Source organism: Apaloderma vittatum, unplaced genomic scaffold (assembly GCF_000703405.1).
Source record: "Apaloderma vittatum isolate BGI_N311 unplaced genomic scaffold, ASM70340v1 scaffold13196, whole genome shotgun sequence".
NCBI lineage: Eukaryota > Metazoa > Chordata > Aves > Trogoniformes > Trogonidae > Apaloderma > Apaloderma vittatum.
In genome coordinates, this window is record NW_009721371.1 from 99,627 (window position 1) to 119,465 (window position 19,839).

At 45.1% G+C, this 19,839-nt stretch overlaps 1 protein-coding gene across 1 annotated transcript in view; it reads right to left on the reverse strand.

Annotated features, from left to right (window-relative positions):
* Positions 1–11,282: 11,282 nt before the first annotated feature.
* The window catches only part of BIN1 (bridging integrator 1), a gene marked incomplete at its 5' end in the record, with an annotated part of 51,680 nt that continues 43,123 nt past the window's right edge, over positions 11,283–19,839 (reverse strand). The window contains 4 exons of the mRNA XM_009871363.1: positions 11,283–12,039; positions 16,306–16,407; positions 17,796–17,906; positions 18,672–18,764. Coding sequence (XP_009869665.1) covers positions 11,932–12,039; positions 16,306–16,407; positions 17,796–17,906; positions 18,672–18,764 — 414 coding nt within the window. The remainder of the gene's footprint in view (positions 12,040–16,305; positions 16,408–17,795; positions 17,907–18,671; positions 18,765–19,839) is intronic.

Genomic DNA, 19,839 nt, shown 5'->3' on the forward strand with positions numbered 1-19,839 from the left:
TCTGCCTGGGATTTGTGCTTCCTCTGCTGTACCCAGGAACCACAGTGACCAGCAGGACTGGTTGTGACTCTCAACACTGGCTTTCATCCATTTTTCTCTGCCCTCCTGTGTTCTTTAGCCTAATATATATATATAAGGACTGTTGCACTTCACAACTGGGTTCATCCTTCCTGAAGTTCAGAAAGAAACTGAAGTACAGACAGACCTAATTTTAAGACCTGAAAGGTCTCCATAGGAAACTGTCTTTTGGGCATCATGATTCATACTGAAAAGCTTGGGGTTTAGCACTTCCTTTTTCTGGCTATTTTAATATGATCTCATATTACTGAGCAAACAATTGTAATCTATAGGATTCCCTCCTGCCGATGGAGGTGAAAAGAGTGCGAGCCTGAGGCTCTTCTCCTGAGGAGTACTCCTTCTATAACCCAAACAAAGCTGGTCAGCACTCCTCCAGCCATATCACCTTATGTCAAAAAATGTTGATTTAGCAGAATCATGAAGTTTTGTAGAACTTCACCAACTTTCCTGAGAACATCTGTACTAAAAATACTATTGGTCTAGTGTTTTGGGTTTGATAGTAGTTTTCACTTCCACAATAGCATCATGTAATTAAAATCAGGAAATAGATGTTTATAATAAAATGGAAATGCTGAAACAGGAAAATACAGAAAATAAGAGTCCTGTGTTTAGCAGAATGATATTTTGCATCAGCTCATTGAAACTGAATTTTAAGTTTTTATCTCAATTTTCTTTTAAGGCAAATTTGTTAGTCTCAGGCTAGCACACAAGCAGCAAATCAAACTTGCATGTCAAGTCGAATGCGCATTCATCCCTTCAAACACCTTCACCATCCAGAATTTATTTGATCAGGACAAAAATGTCAGAGGAAGACCCTGGTTTTGGCTTTTGCCCAAACTTCCAGCATTAACAGGCAATTCTTGTGGATTGAGAAAGCTATAATTCCTGCAAAGGGATTTGGAAAACACACTCAGAGCTCTCTGAGTCTGCTGCTATGGCCTCTTCATGTAGTTCAGGTTCTTTGGATTGCAACTAACTCTGTTGCAGATTCCCATGAAGAGCCCACGTAAGGTGATACTGCTTATAAAGAGCTTGAGCATCAAAACGAATCACGATTAAGTAAGAGGTCACAGAAACTGCGCCTGAAGGGAGGAATCCAAAAACCCGGTCTAGTTTCAGGCAGAGAAGACCCTCCTGGCTGTCTCAAACACACATCAGGAAATCATTTGTTTATGCATTATTATTATTATTATTTGTGATAAATGGAGTGTGCTGTAAACCCAAGGCCGGGAGAAGCTGTGCAGCTGGAATGAGACGCTCCCTCAAATGGCTGCTCTGGGGAGTCTGAAAGGTTTTTGCAGAGCTAATTGCTTCATAAATTGGTTTTATTCTCCTGGCTGAGGCTAATGTCTTCTTTTAAAGTTAATAAAAAGAACTCAATTTGCTGATTGTTCTGGACTGGTACTGGCAAAAAGAGCTACTCAGGGACTCTGGAGGGGCTCAGACAATTCCTCAAAGCTATTGCAGCTTGGATGCTAAGTGGTGACAAGCAAGGTGTTCCCTGCCTGCTATTTAATCTGCTTCCCAGCAATGCTGTCACGGGTGCCTTGGGTATCCCCATAAATGTCTGAGGGGAAGAGATTAAAATTGACAGTCTCCTGCAACAGACCCCAGGGCTTGGGGATTGAGAGAACAGAGCACAAAGAGCATGTTAGCAGCAGGCATGGTATGAGCTACAGCATCACAAGAATGCTCAAAACCCAGCCTAGCCTCACCCAGCCTGTTGCACAGCTTCCTTGTACCCCATCATCTAGACTGAAGTGTGAGTCCCTCGCAACATAAGCTCCCTACCTTTACAGCCAGGAAGAAAATAAACTCCTTACTCAACACATATCTGAATGAAACTCCGTGAGACGGCACAATCCAGATTTTAAAATCTATGAACCTCCTTTTGACTTGTTTTCAGTATTTATTCTTTTCTGATAAACAACTTTGTCTTCACTGGGGGGCAGGCAGAGGGGAGGGGAAGTGCCAAAAGCCTCTTGTCACATTGGTGCTCTCAGAAGTAACATGAACTGTTTCAGGGTGAGATCTTCTGAGGGATCAGGTCAATCACCAGCACTGAAATGGATTCACAAAGATGTCACCCAAATGCCAATGCAGATAATATGGAACAGTAATGTACTGTTAAGGCTAAGTTAATCTTAAGTGGTTGAGAGAGTACATTAACAGCGGGTCAGATCGGTTCAGTGACGAGACAGGATAGCTTTCAACAGGCATCTGTTAGACTCCCAGCATCACAAACTCTCAGTGCCTTTACCCAGGGATGCCATGCACAGTCATTTGAATGGCACTTAAGTTGCCAGTGACTTATTAATAGAATATCCATGGGGCCAGAAAGACTTGGAAGTGCAGCAAACCCACCATGTCCTCTTGCTGGAGAGGTGGCTGGATGCTCCACACAGTCATTGCAGCACATTTCCACCAGCCACGGCCACCACACCAAGGGTTGCTCTTTGGTAATCCCAGATTATCGGGAAGGTGTTGAACCTACAGCTTCTTACATGGACACAAATTTCTCTAGAGTTAAGTAGAGACTGACTCAAGGAAGAAAACCTTAGCAGATATCCAAGGATATTGCTTAAAACTTGGGCCCCTTGGCCCCCTCAGGGCATTGAAAGGATCAAGTCATTGGATCATAGAACATTTTAGGTTAAAAGAGACCTTCACAATACTCAAGTCTAACCTTTTCCTAGTCCTATCAACACCACTAAACATGTCCCTCAGCACAACATCCACCCATCTCTTAAACACCTCCAGGGATGGCAACTCAACCACCTCCCTGGGCAGCCTGTTCCAATGGCTGACAACCCTCTCAGCAAAGAAATTCTTCCTAATATCCAACCTGAACCTCCCCTGGCGCAACTTAAGGCCACTTCTACTTGTCCTACCACTCGCCACTAGGAAGAACAGACCAACACCCACCTCGCTACAACCTCCTTCCAGGTAGTTGTAAAGAGCGATAAGGTCTCCCCTCAATCTCCTCTTCTTCTAGTGCTGAGCACAGGGAATTCAGTTCTGATTCTAAGCTTAATTAAATAGAAATATGAAGTAAGAAAGAAAGGCTAATTAGATAGACACGCAGAGTTACAGGATATGAATGCTGATTAACCTAATAATAGACAATAATGCTGTTAAGGAGAGTTACAATGGTTTGTTTAATGGATGGCATTATCTATAGTATATAATACATAAAGTACTTAACAGTAAACATTTAATTACCAACTTCAGTTGCATTTTCCTTCACTGTATGGAGGAAAAGTGTATCATAAAAGTGTTACTGGATGGGAGTAATTTACACTCCTGCAAACACATCTGTATTGTACAAGAAAGAGCAAGAGCACCTTTCACAGACACAGCAGAAAGCCCAAGACAGTGAGCAATGCTGGGAGCTGCCAGATAGGGGAGGGAAAAGCAAAATAAAATACCTGTCTTCCTGATCTGGTACATCACTAGCTCTGTGGGACAGGGTGTAAAGCCTTCCCCGGGGGACGGGGACTTGGGAGGCAGAAGATGAGCACAAGACTTCACAGGACAGCTCCAGGAGCAACTTGCTGGGGATTTAGGAAGGTTGTCACTTGTCACAGAGGAGCAAAGCCAGCCTCTGGTGTGGGTTATGGGAAAGCACTTAGAAGGCTGAAAGCATCTCTGGCTAATGTGACCCTCTGTGTGATCAGCAAGAGCAAAGCCATGGCCTGGCCACAAAAACACCCTGCCTGCTCCCAGCACAAGTGATCTCAAGATGAGCTTTCCTCAGATTTCCTCAGAGTGGCCACATGTCTGGCACATGGAAGGCGTTCATCAGACATTCAGGGTGTTTTGTACTGAGGTGAGGCACTTACAGGTTCCATGAGTGCCTCTGTGTGGCTGGATCACTGCACACCTAACCACAGCATCGCCTTCAACGGCAAATAGAGCACATTCTGCAAAATCAATAGCCAGCTCTCTCCCGGAAACATCTAATAGAGATGTACTATGGCAATCCAGCACATTAGAGAGGGGAAGTCACTCCAGGAGGCTCTTACGGGTCTCTGAATTGGAGAGAGGAGAAATTATAGTCTGCAGCACAGGGGTTTCTGAACACGCCTGACTACTGCCATAATAGCCCAATAGCCCAACATCATGGCAGTCACAGAAGATGCCCTAGAGGGGAACACGATCCCCTTTGTGACACAGGACAACAGGCTCACGTTGCATCTCTTACCGGCACAGCAGCAGCCCCAGTCAGATCACATTCATTTCATACCTTGGGCTATGTCATGCTGACCAAAGGGAACATGTGCCATTTAATTTTAATAACTTGCACTCCTGCTAGAACTCTTCTTCTTCTTACCTTATTGCAAAGCAGCTGGGATGAAGGCAATGACCAGCACTTGGTGGAACTCAGCCCCCTGCCTGGCAAGGTCATCTGTGGAGCAAATCATTTCATCCCACTCAGATTTAAAAAAAAAAAAAAAAAAGCCTTGCTTGCATGTCCTCACCACTGTACAGTTCTGTCACTCCCCGTGGCTGGGGCAGCATAGGTAGTACGTGACCTTCTATACATTAATTCATGAGAAAGTGCTGAGATAAGCAGAGTACATGTAAAGAAGCCCCTCAGACTCAGTAAGAGGGAATGCCCCCAAATGCAGGCAAGACATGGGATAACGCTACTGCTAGGAATAAAGATGATATTAGATTGTGGCCCTGTCAGAAAGTCAGGTACGTGGCTCCGATAACTAGTAAGTCCCCTTACAGATTTATTCCCCTTAGCATCTGAAAAAAATGATCTTGTCAAATACCTACTGGCAGTGCATCAAAACAACTTGCAAATTCTGCCTATCCCTCCCAGCAGAAGGCTACGCCTCGCCCACTGAGAAGTGATGCCCACTTCATTACCCGCACCATGGGGCCAAGGAGAGCAGGTTGGCCATTAACTGCCCATGACGAGCTAATTAATCATGGGCACTTGCCAAATTCCTGTTCCTGCACTGTTATTAATGGCTCTGTGGAATGGGCCATGCAGCAGACAGGCAGCAAAGGCTCCTCCACTGCTGAGGCAGCAATCCTGCTCTGCAAAGGCACTGGCTTCGCCTTGCCAGCAAAACAGGAGAAACTGCTAAGAGTTGCCCAAAACTCCTGTCTTCTCCTCAGAGTTACAGAGCGACTCTTAGCTCCACTCTGGGGCTCAAACTCCCTGCCGTGTGATCTTTCCCCAGGTGGTGTGTGCTGACACTGAAGTGCAGAATTATGCCTTCATGTGGGAACACCGGCAGCACGTAGTGCCCTGACTTCCAACTTGCCCACTCCCAGGCACCCCAGCCTCACCTGGTGCCATGTGTGTCTCCTCCATCTGTAGAGGCTTCATTCTCCAGCTGTGTTCCCAGAGAAAAGCCCAGCTCTCCCCAAAGCGTGGAGAGGGCTCTCAGGGCCAGATCCAGGGGCCCGTGAGCCTGTTTCTGCTCCAAACACGCTGCCAGGGTTCACATGGCCACTACCTGCACCCAGCCAACAAGCCCAAGTGCCGCTTGTTTGGAGCAAGAAGACACTCCTGGCAATGAACTATGCAGCTGACTAGAGGCGGCTGACAAGGAATTATGTGCCCTGCTTCCCCTTGGCCATCTTCTCTCTTCCTTTGTTTTCTTTATATGTCTGGGTGATGGGAACGAAACTGCACAAGGAAGGGCAAATAGAAGGAATGCACAGAGCCCCTGGCCTCAGGGTTTTGCTCCTGCTCTGCAAGCTCCCAGCCCTGGCAGAGCTAACCCAGCTCAGCCTGGCAGGAGCCATCATGCCTAGCTGAGACAGAGCCAAAGTCATCAACTGCAGCCGTAGTTTCAGGGGCACAGACTGCCTCCCTCCCTCCCTCCACTGCAAGATCTGATTCAGGTACATCCCAGTGCCACAGAGGTGAGAGGCCAGAAGGCACTAACCCCTCTGGGCCATCGGGAAATGAAGGAACCATTCAAGCACAGTCTGGCCAGCTCCCCGTGCTGGCTCTGAGGCTTGCACACCCACACGCCGAAGCGGAGGACTCCAGCAGTCTATTCATCAAAGTGCTACTTGGCACTGACTTGCATCACATCTCATTCCAACCTTTGGCCAGCGCTTGCTATTTGCACTGAGCCTGTCTCGAATGAGGCATCCAAGGGAACAGCCTCAATATAGTCAAGTATGAACTGTGAATCCCTCTAATTCTGTCCCTCATAGGTCCCAAATCATTCTGGTTGAAGGGCAGAAACACCTACAGAAACACCTACCTTCTACAGGTGAAGAAAATGCTCCATTAAAAAGCAGTCAGGCAGGTGTGCCAAAGTGATCCAGGAGATGTTTGGCCAGGTGGGGTAGGGTGTCCCTGCAGGGTCACGCTCCCACTGACAAACTTGCCTTAGAGGTTGAAGATCACATCACCTTAGGGTTAGTAGCTTCAAAGGTCTCAAATCCTTCCATACATTGCATTCATCTGGTGTCGGGTCCTCACAATAGACTAGAACACAGACAGCTGCTAGAAGAGTTTATTCTGTTGCACTTGTTCAGGGAAGGACCAGCATCACCATTGCAATCCCATGTGTTTGTAAGTATTCCCAGTATTAATGGTGCCTGGATAGACCAAGCCTCTTTGAAGCTACTCACCTCTCTGAAGAGAAGTAAGTCTTGAATTGTTTCAGCTTCTTAATATAAAAGGCACAGGAAAAACGAGAGAGAGAGAGAGAAACTGACACGGGACTTAGGATGACACAAATTATATTTCTGAACATCGCCAAGAAACAAAATGGGACAAATCCAACTAGTACTTGTCACTGGAACTGGGCGTCACAGCTCTGAATACAATGGGAATTGTTCAGCTATGTTTAAACAAAACAAAAATTAAAATAATTAAAAAAAAACCCACTCAAACCCCAAACACTTCTCAGGTCATCGTGGTTAAACTCAGAATGAATTAACAGAAGGAAAAGAGATTGCCAATACATTGCCAAAGTTGTTGCCATTTGATTAAGGAGTTAAAGAGAAGCAATAAGCCCAGGACTGCATCTGGCAAGTTTCAAGTAGGGACCATCTACATGAAATGCAGACTAGGGTCAGGATCAGCAGAACACGCTGTAAAAACAGGTTGAAGGAATCATAGCCATAAGACACATCAAAGTACAAGTTCATAGAGACCAGTTTTCACAGCTGTACCTTTTCCATTTAGTTTCACGAAAAGATTTCTGAAATGGCCTTCTAATTCTCAGTCTCCATGCACCAGCCACAGATCCCAGGCTTCTCAAGGGCTGGTGGCACAATCCAGCCCTGGGCACCACACAACAACCCCTTTCCATCAGCAGTTTGCTACTCAGAAATGTCTAAACCAGAGCATGCAAGAGAGGTGTCTGTACCAGTGCCTGGTGTGACGGTACCTGTGTGGCAAGGAACAGCTTCCCTTTGGCAGCCCAGGGAAGAAAACATGTTGCTTAATTTGCCTGATACCAGCATTATCAAGCTGCACTGCATAGGATATGCTGATGGATACCCGTTACTGCATTGACCCTGCACATCTTGGCCACTATGCCCTAATAAAAAGGCTCAGGACCTCCCTGGAACCAAAAGGTAAGGCAGTCAGTGCATCGACCCAAAATTAAAAAGATCATGTATCATTCCTCCACCCTCCCCCAGCATCTCCTCAGCCTTGGGCCTTATCCTTTCAAGAGGCTATTACAAAACTTATCAGAGCTGACATCCCAATTCCAGGCAGAATATGGAGCCCTTACACCTGCTCCAGGTCACAAAAGAGAGATCCCTTCGACTTGGGGATGTTTGCCTTGGCCACAGTCTTTGGTTAGTGGGACAGGAAAGGGTTCTGCAACTGTGAACAGAGCTTCAAGGACTGCAGCAAACAACACAAAGCAGGACTAGCTCTGAGCAGCCAGAACGAAGCCTGCACAATCCCTCTAACTGTACCACCTCCACAGCCAAGAAACGCAAAGGTGGTAAAAGCAGACAGTTGAGGAATGCCCATGGAAAGTAGCACAGAGTATGCACTGGAACGGTGCCTTCATCTTTACCCTGGGAACCTTCCCTAATTCTAATAAGGATATAGTACTGACATTGCTAAGACAGAAAAATGAAGAAAAAGCAATGCCTTGTTTCCATCTTATCAGTTGGGTAAACGATAATTCCCACTGCACAACGGGATTAGACTCAAGCTGGAGTAGCATCATAAATCTATAGTCATAAATCTGTGACCAAACTGAGACAGATAGAACAAGAATGTCTTTCTAAGCCAGGCTACAAAACCAGTCAATGGCTTGGGATGAGAGATGCTTTTATTGTTCACCCAGTAAAACAATCAAGTGGAAGAGTATTAGATGGGGATACAGCAGCTTTGCTGGGCCAGAGACTGGGTAATCCCTGAAATGCGTCCAGTGTACCCATCAGTAGAGCAGAACTGGGCGAGAGGCTTCTTTGGGTTCTCTTCAGTGGATAATGTATTCACCAAAAAATGCAGTTTAAGGTTAACAAACCAGTCATTGGATTAAGAAAAACGGCAAAGGCAAAAAAGACTATTAACATTATAACATTTTCTTTCAGCATTTTCCGAACAAAAGGTTTCACATTTTTGCTCAAAGCAACTTGCTATAGCTCAAGTCATAATGTGTTTTTTTTAAAGTGAAAAAGCAACCCTAAAAATGAATGCTTCAATTCGGTTTGAAAGGATCCTTTTTTTTTTTATGTTTTGATTTTTCCCTTTTTCATTTCACTGAGAAAAAAAAAATTGTCTCAGGTCACCCTTACAACTTTTTTCCCCAACTTTTTCAGTTCATCCTGCAAACTGAAAAACTATTGTGGGCACAGCCTACTTGGGAGTTTACTGTCCCTCCTTCTGTTTCAATCAGTCCTAAGCCAAAGAAAACGGGAAGTTCATTTCACCAGGTAATGCCAACCAGAATGAAAGTATTTAGAGAATGTAAAAACACTGCAAATGGGAGGAGTTGTGGCTGTTTACAATGGGCTGAACATGACCCAGGAGATAAAAGATCTCCCGGCTCCAAAAAACATTGCCATCTACAAGCATCCTGCTATGCCATCCTACTCTCATATAAGGCAATTTATAAACAGTGGGTCCGATCCTGCATTTTTCAGAATCTCAGCTGTGCTGACACTACTTATTTGCGAGCCATACAAGATCCAGGTAACCCACCCAACCTGCTCTAAGCAAGGGGTTTGGGGAGCTGGGATTTTTGTGTTGGGGAGAGGAGGAGGGGGGGAAGCAAACGGAGAGAGATGCCACATCCTCCCCACTAACAACATCTGAGCATCACTCACGTGACCTGAAAACAACATCCCTTTTTTGCAGAGCGTTACCGCTTCTGCGGGGACAATACAGTACTGGATAGATGCTTTGCAAGCTCAATAAAATGAAAAGGCCTTACAAGGATCTTTGTTGGGACAGTCATCTGGTTCAAACACAGCAGAAGACAACAACAACAGCAAAAAAAAAAAAATCCACAATAAATTAGGGATCAGCACAGCTTTCTAAATGCTCTAGAACAATTACTTGCAAGACAAAAAAATCACAGCTCTGGTACTCAGAATCTTGTCTTTTTTTAAAAAAAGCAATAATCCACAGGTTTTGCATAAAAATAAACATTTTAAACTGACAGCATTATGTTAATTGGATCAACCCGCTTTTTAATATATATATTTCTATGTATATTTAAAAGTATATTTTTTCTATGAATATTCTTTAAGGAGTAATGGGAGTCACAAATGCATAAAAATAGATATTTTGGAAAAAAAAAAGGAGTAATAATAAAGTCAACCCTGGTGAAAAAGAAAAAAGAAAATCAAACAGGGCAGTATTCTAAAGCAACAGCTCACCATACTATAACTTGTGGAGTCCAGTCCTTCTCTATTGTGAGCAGTTACTCCTAAATACTACGGGTTTTGCAACAGTGATGTAAAATACAAATTCCTGCATGTTTATTTAAAAAATAAAAAAAAAAAAAGAAAGAGAGAAGGGCTCTGGGTATATAGGACAGATTTTGATGCCTGTTAAATTGCTGTAAATAACTAGTACAGATCATCTCCCAAGCTGAAAGGAGGAGGAACTCCAGCAATTCTTGCATTTGTAAGCATGTATTTTCTAAACAAAACTTCTGAACTAAAATTAAAAAGAAATATATCATCCACTTTTGCCCTACACTGTTTTTTTCTGTTATCCTACAAGTAACCGAAATGGATTGGAAAAGGTGGGATTTTCAGCAGTATGTGCCAGCATTCCGTGCATCTTTGACAAAAGCCAGCTCCGAACCATTACAAAGATTATTTCAGAGAGTGATCTTGTCCCTTTACAGCAGGAGGTAACCCCACTGTTAAAAATCCCTTCAAGGCAAAAGGATCATGGAGGGAGGGAAGCCATAAAAAATAGTAATAGCCTGATCTGCTTGCCAGCTGCATCAGTATTCAAGTAAAGTTTAAAGTACCTTAGTGGGACTTCAGAGTCTTGGAGGGTCAGACCAGCTTATTTAAACAAGTGTAATATGCACTTTGAAACAGCCTTGTCATCTGCTTGTTTAAACTAAAACACAAAACTCAAAAACAAACAAGAGCAAAGGGAAGGTATAGGAAAGGTCTCAGCATCAGTATTAGACTGCAGAGTGACACTGACACTTTGATATTCTTGCCTTCCTTTCTAACGCATTAAAATATCATTAAGTCATGCAGCCATTTTAAATGAGTATTTCAAGAGTCCAGTTTTCATAGACATTAATTTGATCACCAGCACAGCACTGGAGAAAGCTGATCTAACAATATTTCACTTGCAGAACTCTTCAAAGGAAAATAATAAATGCAATTCCACAAATAAGAATGTCAATTAAAAAACAACAGAAAGCTAACTGGTTTTTAAATCGGTGTTTTTTCTCAGATATTCTTTCAGAAAAAAAACCTTCTTCCTTTATCTCTTTCTTTAAAAGCAAATTTTCTAACCAGACAGATTTTAGAGCTGTCTTCCACCTATACGCATCTTTTCTGAAACAGCCTACAGGGTTTTGGGGGCAGAGGATTCCCTCTCCTAAATTTCAGAGCCACCTAAATGGCATCCTCTTGTTTTGCTTTGTTTCTCTTCTTGAATTTTTCTGTTCCTCTCAGCATTCCACAGGCCAATACTACTGCCAGAATTTAGGTGTCTGCATTTGAAAGAACTTCGGACTGAGCACAGCTTCACATGTTTCATCTTCTTTCCATGTGGTTTCTTCTGTCTTTACATGTACAAAATCACAGTTTGTGTAACACTGTTTTAAAGGAAGAAAATAAAATACACACACGCACACACACACATACATTGTATTGGTGAACACTATACACTAAATATTTTTTTCAACAGCATAACAGAAAGTTTGTCCTACTGTAGGTTGAACATGTAGGGAAGGCTGCATTTTTACCGACACCATGCAAGCCACCTTCAAGACAAAACAGATGAATCCACCCAAGAGCAAATGCAGCTTTTCTAGTCTCAAGCCCTTAGGCACATACTGCCCTTCCAGGGATCAGACTGACATCCTGCCAATTCAGTCAATGCAGTACTTAGAGAATCACACCGAGTTGCTTCTGCATCAGTCCTTTGAATCCAAATGCCATTAAAACCAAAGTGGGAAGAGGGTATTTGACTTGCCTTGCTATTATTAATATGTATATATTTTGGTAACACTTTGAATTTCAATTTACTTCTGAAACCTTGCCCTTTGAGAAGAACACACCCTTTAAAGTTGACCTTTTTGTCAGACTTCTGTTCCTTTAAAATTCTCTCTTCTTTTTACTTTGCTGTTCTTTTTCAATTATCTACCAGAAAACTTGCTTTCTTCCAGCAGAAACGCGGCTGGTGTGCTTGGACTTTCACTGCACCCGCTCTGTGAAATTCTCGGGGAAAACCCCTCGGCATTGGTCAAGTTCCTTACGCTGGATCCAGTCAGACTCCTTCACGCCCATCAGCCATCCTTCATCCTGGAGGGGAAGACAGAGATCAGATGCTGAGGGATAGATGTGAGCAGGGATTTTTCTTACAGAGTGCAGGCCAAGGAGATGTCAAGGCATTATCAAAGCCATGCTCATATTTGGCTTGGAGACAATCCAGGAAGAGGATGGGGGAGAAGGAAAAATCACTTTTCTTCCCTTCTAAACAGGGAGAAGGCTACATGCCACCAGAATCAGTACCAAAGCTCCTACCTGACCCAGAACATCTAGAGACAGAGAAAGTGTAAACAATTAGCAAGTGTAATCGAAACATGTAATAATTAAGCCCATTGAAGCAGGAGAAATTCTGCCAAAGAAAGTCTCTAGAGCTACAGGATGGGAATCACCTATCTTACCTTCCACAATGTAAACATGAGGGGTCGTAATATTCTCTATAGTCATAAAACAGACAGGCACCTCCACAGTGCAATTCATCACATTCATCCTGCGCACGACTTTGGAAAGGATGAATCATACCCTGGAAGTGCTCATCCTCTGCTCCAGTCAGGGCACCTGGATGATTAGTATTTGAGAGAGGTGGTACAGAAAAAACCAGTCTTGTTTGCTATGCTGAAATTCCGGTCTACAAGAATTGGGAGCTGAGGACCTCAACCCGTCTTCCCAAAATCCCACAAGTCTGTTGGGCTCGAGGCTGGTGGAACTCCTGAACTTGTGCTACACATGATGCAAGACTCTCACAAGTGCCCTCCCTAGCCACTAAACATCTATAAGCAGGGGTGAATTTTCACTGATGCAAACAGAGTCCTCTTTGGTCAAACCCGCTCAAGACAAGAACCAGACTTCCCACCCTCTGCCTGCAGGGTGTCTAGCATCGAGATTTCAGCTCCATTAAAAGCACATGAGGCAGATACTCAGGGAGGGAAGGGTGTACTGCTTGCAGCTCAGGTGTGCAACTACCCTGTTCTCTGCATTCCTTGGAGGTGCCACCATGGAAGCATCCTTTCAGCATGCAGAGAGACCCACTCACGTGAGCCATGGGTTAAGACTGCAGCATGAGGCAAGAGAGCTGCACAAGAGATCGCTGCCTCCAAAATGAGCAGCCCTCTCTGCATCCACTCCCATGGGCAAATCACACTCGAAGCTCATTTAGAGACACATCACATTCAACTACATAACTTGTCAGGGCAGAAGTGCTTGGGCAACTAGATGGTCTAAACTGTGAGGAAATGGAGCACCCATGCGTGTGGTTCACATGGTTGCTCTGACACTTCTGTTTTCCTGGAACTTGCAGGAGTTACCTGGGTATTTACCCAAGGCTTCCCTTGAGGGGGAGGGTTCTTTAAAAACATACCTGCACAGTGCAGGAGTGATGCAGCCCTTGTCAGGGAGGACCCACAGGGCACATGTTGCCACTGCCTTTTTGCAGCTTCCACCCTCTTGTCCTGTTTCCTGCACATTTAATGTGGCAGCAGTTCAGCTGCTCCTTGCAGGCTGTGCTGGGTGCCTGCGGGCTCAGTTAGCCCTTGCTGCTGCCTTAGATTTGAGCATTCAGGGGATGTCATGGGAATGGCATGGGTGGGAGCCCATCTGCAGGAGCCAGCTGCAGGGGCTGCGGCAGGACTGACATGCCATAAATCAGGAAAACAAACGACCAGGCAGAAGACACAGGGCCCAAGTGTCTGGAAGGCAGCTTCCAGCTCACAACACAGCAAGCACAAAAGCTCATCCACTCTCACGTAGCATCTGTGCCATAGAGCATGCATCACTCCCACTGCATCCCACTACAAAAGGTCTCTTCGGCTGCGGGGATTAGACACAAGGACCCAGATTGACCCTTGCCAATTTTGAACCATATCACTTAAAGCACCAGCTTAGAAGTGTTGCTGCCCTCAACCCTTTCTTCTATCAAGAGAGATGAATCCAAGCCTGGCTGATTCCTGACACCTAAGCTGCAAGACAGGGACACGGATCACAGTCTATTATCCTGCACTTCCTCCACTCACGTGCACGGTTCATGCACATGTTAACAGCCAACATTTCCTGGCTGGGTATGGTCAAGGTTAAGGAAATGAGCTGTAGCACAGGATACACTGTAGGAAGGTTAGAGGGCTTCAGTGCAGCTACAGCATCTTGTTAGCAACACTCAGAGCTCACCCTCTGCAGCTTGGAGAGTCTCGAGTTCACGGCTGTTGCACCCACATCCAGCTAGAGTGCAAACACAGGGCATTGAAAAACTCGGCACCACAAATGCCATCTCATAGCACAGAAACTAGGGATGCTGCCATTCACGTTCCATCCAGAAAACTTTCTGAGAAAGAAACGCTCACAAATGCTTGTGCAGGACAGTCTCACTCAGTAAAGAGTCTCCAGAAGGAATTGCTGCCTTTCCCCCATACAACCCTTCCTCCTACAGCACCTAGCTCTGCGGGATTTGGCAGCACATTTTAGCTCCCATTTCACCATCAGCACCAAAATCTGCTTCCATAATTCTCAAAACCAACAGCTGAGCTACAGAGAGGATCCACAGTGAACTATATCACCCCCCTTTATCCCTTGTGGAATCCAGACCTTGGCTTGGCCAAACACAAGGAGCTGGTGACGATTGAACCAATTTGGAGAATTCCCTTCCTTTTCCAGATAAACACCTGAAGATACAAACATGAATTTTATAAAAACACCATCTCCCTCAGTCAAAGTAGTAAAACTGCTGCAGACCTGAATAATAAATATTAATAAAGCTAAGATAATAAGATATATCTTTATCAATATTCTCTGAGGGGATCAAGTACATCCTCAGTAAGTTTGCAGACAACACAAAGTTGGGTGGGGACGTTGATATGCTTGAGGGTAGGAAGGCTCTACAGAGGGACCTGGACAGGCTAGATCAATGGGCTGGGGCCAGTTGTATGAGGCTCAACAAGGCCGAGCGCAGGGTTCTGCACTTCGATCCCAACTCCATGCAATGCTACAGGCTTGGGGAGGAGTGGCTGGAAAGCTGCCCAGCAGAAAAGGACCCAGGAGTGTTGGTCGACAGCCGGCTGAACACGAGCCAGCAGTGTGTCCTGGCGGCCAAGAAGACCAACAGCCTGGATTAGGAATAGTGTGACCAGCAGGAGCAGAGCAGTGATTGTCCCCCTATATTCAGCACCGGTGAGGCTGCACCTTGAATCTTGTGTTCAGTTTTGGGCCCCTCACTACAAGAAAGACATTGAAGTGCTGGAGTATTTCCAAAGAAGGGCAACAAAGCTGGTGAAAGATCTGGAGCGCAAGTCTTATGAGGAGTGGCTGCGGGAACTGATGGCAAGGGTGTGTTCAGCCTGGAGAGGAGGAGGCTCAAGGGAGACCTTATCACTCTCTACAACTACCTGAAAGGAGGTTGTAATGAAGTGGGCGGATATCAGGAAAAATTTCTTCACCAAACGGATTGTCAAGCACTGGAACACACAGCCCACGGAAGTGGCTGAGTCACAATGCCTGGAGGTATTTAAAAGATGGATAGATGAGGAGCTTAGGGACATGGTTTAGTGGTGAGCCTGGCATTGCTAGTTCAACGGTTGGACTCGATGATCTTTAATGTCTTTTCCAACCTAAACGGTCCTATGTTTCTATGATTTTATGACTTCATCAGATGGAAGCCTTCAAATACAGCAAGTGAAGATGACTTATTTACTCAAGGCTTCTAGAAATAGCTCAGATTAAGAATAAACACCACCAATTAAATTCAGGTTGGAGATAGCAGTAAGATTGTTTTCTGGGGCTGAGCAACCTGCTCCAGCCTTTGGTGCTGCTGCCATCTCCTGACGAAACACTGTCTTTTGGAAAGAGTCATTGCTGTGCTGAAGTGCAGCACATGATCCACAGCAAGCCACCTTCTCAGAGATGCAGCGTTTCCCAAAAGGGAAGAAAACCATGCGTCACTTCTGCTAATGCCACAGTCTACACTGAAGTGGCCAAAAGTAATGTTTGGGAGCAGTGAGGAGGCAGAGTACGGGCTCTGTCAGGCTGCCTGATCATGGAAGCCATTGTATTGGCTCAAATGCCCTGACAGGGACAGGAAACTATTTCAATGTGCTTTACGCAGCATAGTGTCTCCACTTCCCATTCACAGGCAGAGTCCTCCCCTCTGTTGCAAGAAGACAATCTCACGCACAAGGACAACCATCTTTCCCACCAGCTCCCAGCCACAAACTGATGGCTCTGAATCCAGCCAGCTGACTGCTAGTGGAGGAAGAAGCAGCTCTGGAAATCCCCTTGGTTCCTCCCAGCCCTGGCTCACACCCCACCTTCTCTACTCACCTGCTCCTCAGGGTTCTCAAATGGAATCACAAGAACCACATCCCCAGCCTTCAGCTGCAGCTCGTCGCTGTCAGTGGCCGTGTAATCATGCATGGCCTGGACCTGTAGTGAGAGAACAGAGTTTGGGTGAGACCAGCCTTCTCTCACTCAGCTCTCTAACAGGTGACAAGACTTTCCACTTCACTGATTCACTGGATGACTCAGGTTGGAAGGCACCTTTGGAGGCCATCTGATCAAACCTGCTGCTCAAGGAAGGGCAGGCTTCAATACAAAATGCCACATCCATGAGAATAATCACTTCCTTTAATTTAATGGCTAAATGCTTCTTTATACACCTTGGCATGCAGCTCATCTTTGCCAAAACAGCATCCTGGTGACTCTCATTCAATTCATTATGCATCAGCACCCCTCCATCCTTCCTGATGAGGGCTGAATTCTGATAGTATGGGCCTAAAAATCACTCGCAAGGTAGAAAACCTGTATTCACTCAAATGATGCCCTGTATTCTTTTTGCATCTGTGCCGCAAGAGTATTAGAGATTATAGCTTCCCATGTCTGTCACAGCAAGCAGGGAGAGGAAATATAGAGAAAAGTATGAGTTTGGATCTTCAAGTGATTATATCCTGCCATGTTTTCTCTTTGGCTAATTCAGCCTAATTCCTATCAACACCTGCGTTACAGCTTTTCTACTTCAAACCACGGGTCTCTGCTTCAAGCCCTACAGTCTATAATGCTGTCTGTAACCAGCCTAAATGTGATGAGCCTCCTATTGTTCTTCTGGGTTTTGTCACTCTTCTGCTTTTGATAGAACTCCCAGAAAAAAAAAATAGAAAAAAAGAAAAAAAATTAGGCATAGTCATGATTAAATCAGAAGAAAAGCATTCCTATACCAGGAGACTGTCATTTCTCACCTTCAGGGCACAATACATCTGTGACACCTTGCTACCATATTCCACTATGTATTGTGGCCTATCCTCACCCAGAAACACTTCTTCCTCCACAGCTTCCAAACAAGCCGTGAATGATCTTTGGCATATTCAGAATACACCTCAGACTTCTCTGTCTAATCCTGTATTTTCTCCTGGCTTTCTAATTTCCCCAAACTGTCCCTAGTCGTGGTTTTTATTCTTCTTTATTTGCCACTTGCATCAAAGTTTAACCTTACCAATTTAGAGCACAAGGTCTTATCTACTATCCAGAGTCTGTGACTGACACTACCACATCACCAGAGACAGAAATAGCTGCAGCAAAGAGGAAAGGGTTTGCTGTACAGCACAGCCAGATGTTTAGACACTGATGCTCTTACACAGTCCTTTGAAACACCTGGAACTGCCTGTGGCTGAGCTGCTGGAGAGGAAGATCTATCTCTCCTTCAACTTCCTTTCGCCCTTTCAGTGTGGCACAGCCCATGGCCACATGAGCAAAAGCAGTTAATTCATTACAGGAGAAAGATTCACCAGGAACTCGGTGCCCCACCACCACACACTCACCTTGAACAGAAATCCTGGGGGCATGTCAGCTCTTTCAGATGAAGCACCTCCTTCCACAGTGCCATTGACAGTAGCAGGGAAAGTTTCCACAACGACAGCAGGCAGAGAGCTCTGGTAGGCAGCAGCAGCCAGGGAAGGGAAAAAAGCCATTTTGAGAAGAGAGAATCTAAAATTGGAGTTCTAAGTCCAAGCTGGAGGATCCACATCTCAACCCTACCCATGGCTTTAGCAGGTTTTCCCAGCACACCAGTCAGCGACAAAAACACCCCAAAGGCCAGCAGAGGCAACAGTGAGAAGGCAGGAGAGGTGGCCGCTGTCTTCCTTTGCTTAAGTTTGCAGAAGGGCAGAAAGGATTTAGAGTTTTTCTGGGATTACAATGCCTGGCATTCCCCAGTTTCTGCAGTCACAACACAGTTCTTGGAGAGCCATCATGGAACAGACAACTTAAATGCAATGGCCTATAGGAACCAAGCAGCCATGAGATGGGATCTACTCCAGTCCCCTAAAAAGATGGCAGTGTCAGGAAAAAAAGAAAAAATTAGGAACCAGCTGGCGGACACCAGCAGATTCCAGAGGACAGGGTAGAGTAAGTGGCAAGCAAGGAGGAATCCAGCAGACAACACAAGCTTAGTACAGCCTGAGTTGCAGGCTGGCTTTATAACATGGGTGAAGGGACAGTTCCAGCAGAGCTTCTCCCTAAGCATTACACGGATAAAATGCAACAGCTAAGTCTGGCCTCTGAATAACACCATTGTGGCAGGGATGTGTTTTTTCCAAGCAGCCACACATCTCTTTTCCCTTCCCAGACTCCCACATCCGCTCTATGACAAAGGGATGTGATGGAGAAAAGGGACTGCTGTCCCTCAAGGTGCTTACCGATCCCGAATCGGCTTCAGTTTTAGATGCTTCAGCTCCAGCTGCTGCTTCTGATCCAGCTGCTTCAGCTCCTGCATGGGCTGCTTCTGCAGGCTGCAATACAAAAGTCATCCAGGTGGAGAGTTAATGCTCATTACAGCTACTTCTGTGTGCACAAAAGTGCGGCTCAGTCTGTCCAAGTACTCTATGCTGTTGACTGCTGCCATCTGCTGACAAATAAGTGAGAAACCTCAGGCTCTTGTAAGGTTTCTTCCGCCCTTTTTCTCTGCAACCCAGTACATTCCCTCACTCCAGCCACACAGAAGGAAATACTCCTGAGGAAATCCACGCCAAAAATCCTGTGTGCCTGTTTCTTCCCACAATCTAAATTGAAGACCTACGTTACACATGCACAATATCTATTATTACACATAGATCGCCCACTTGTATGTGAATACAAGTCTGCTTGCATGCCAAGGGACAAGGATATCTCAACAGGCTACTTCCCAGCATCAACACTCAGGGCCTTTGAATACTCCCAGAAACAGAAAAACATGGTAATAACGTGTCCAGATACGAAACTTAGTCTGGACCCAGCATCTACATGACATTAGCACTGAATCAAACTGAACTGAAAACTGTGCTAACTTTCACACAGTTTGATCTTCGGATAGGTCCAAAATGCCGTGAATTTGGATTTTCTTGTAAATATTCTATTACTAATATTTTCTGCAAACATGCCACATGGCTTGTGTACACACTTGTGCTGGCAGAGATGGGAGTTTCCAATGCACAAAAGCTGCCACCACTAGGGAGAAATATTCAGCACCACCCATAAATCTCTGCCTGGCAGAGACTGTTCTAGGAAGCTTGAGGACAGGGGTTTCTGCACACAACACAAGACCAACCCAATACCTCTCATACAGTTCCAGAGGTTCAAGTTTTTACTCTCCCTTGTCTGAAGTCAGGCTAACTCTTTTTTAATACAAAATTAAAGACACTAATTTGCCTCTCACAAAAACTGCAGCAACGCCGGATGTAAGTTGGCTCTGGTAGCATCAATGCTGCAGGCCAGTCCCTTGCAAGACTGGCCGGGCAGCACCTGGGAAGACTCCTGACAAGAATCTCAGCAGTTTAATTTGCAGCCCAAGTGTCTTCATGGCCAGTCTATATCCATTTGTTCCCTACA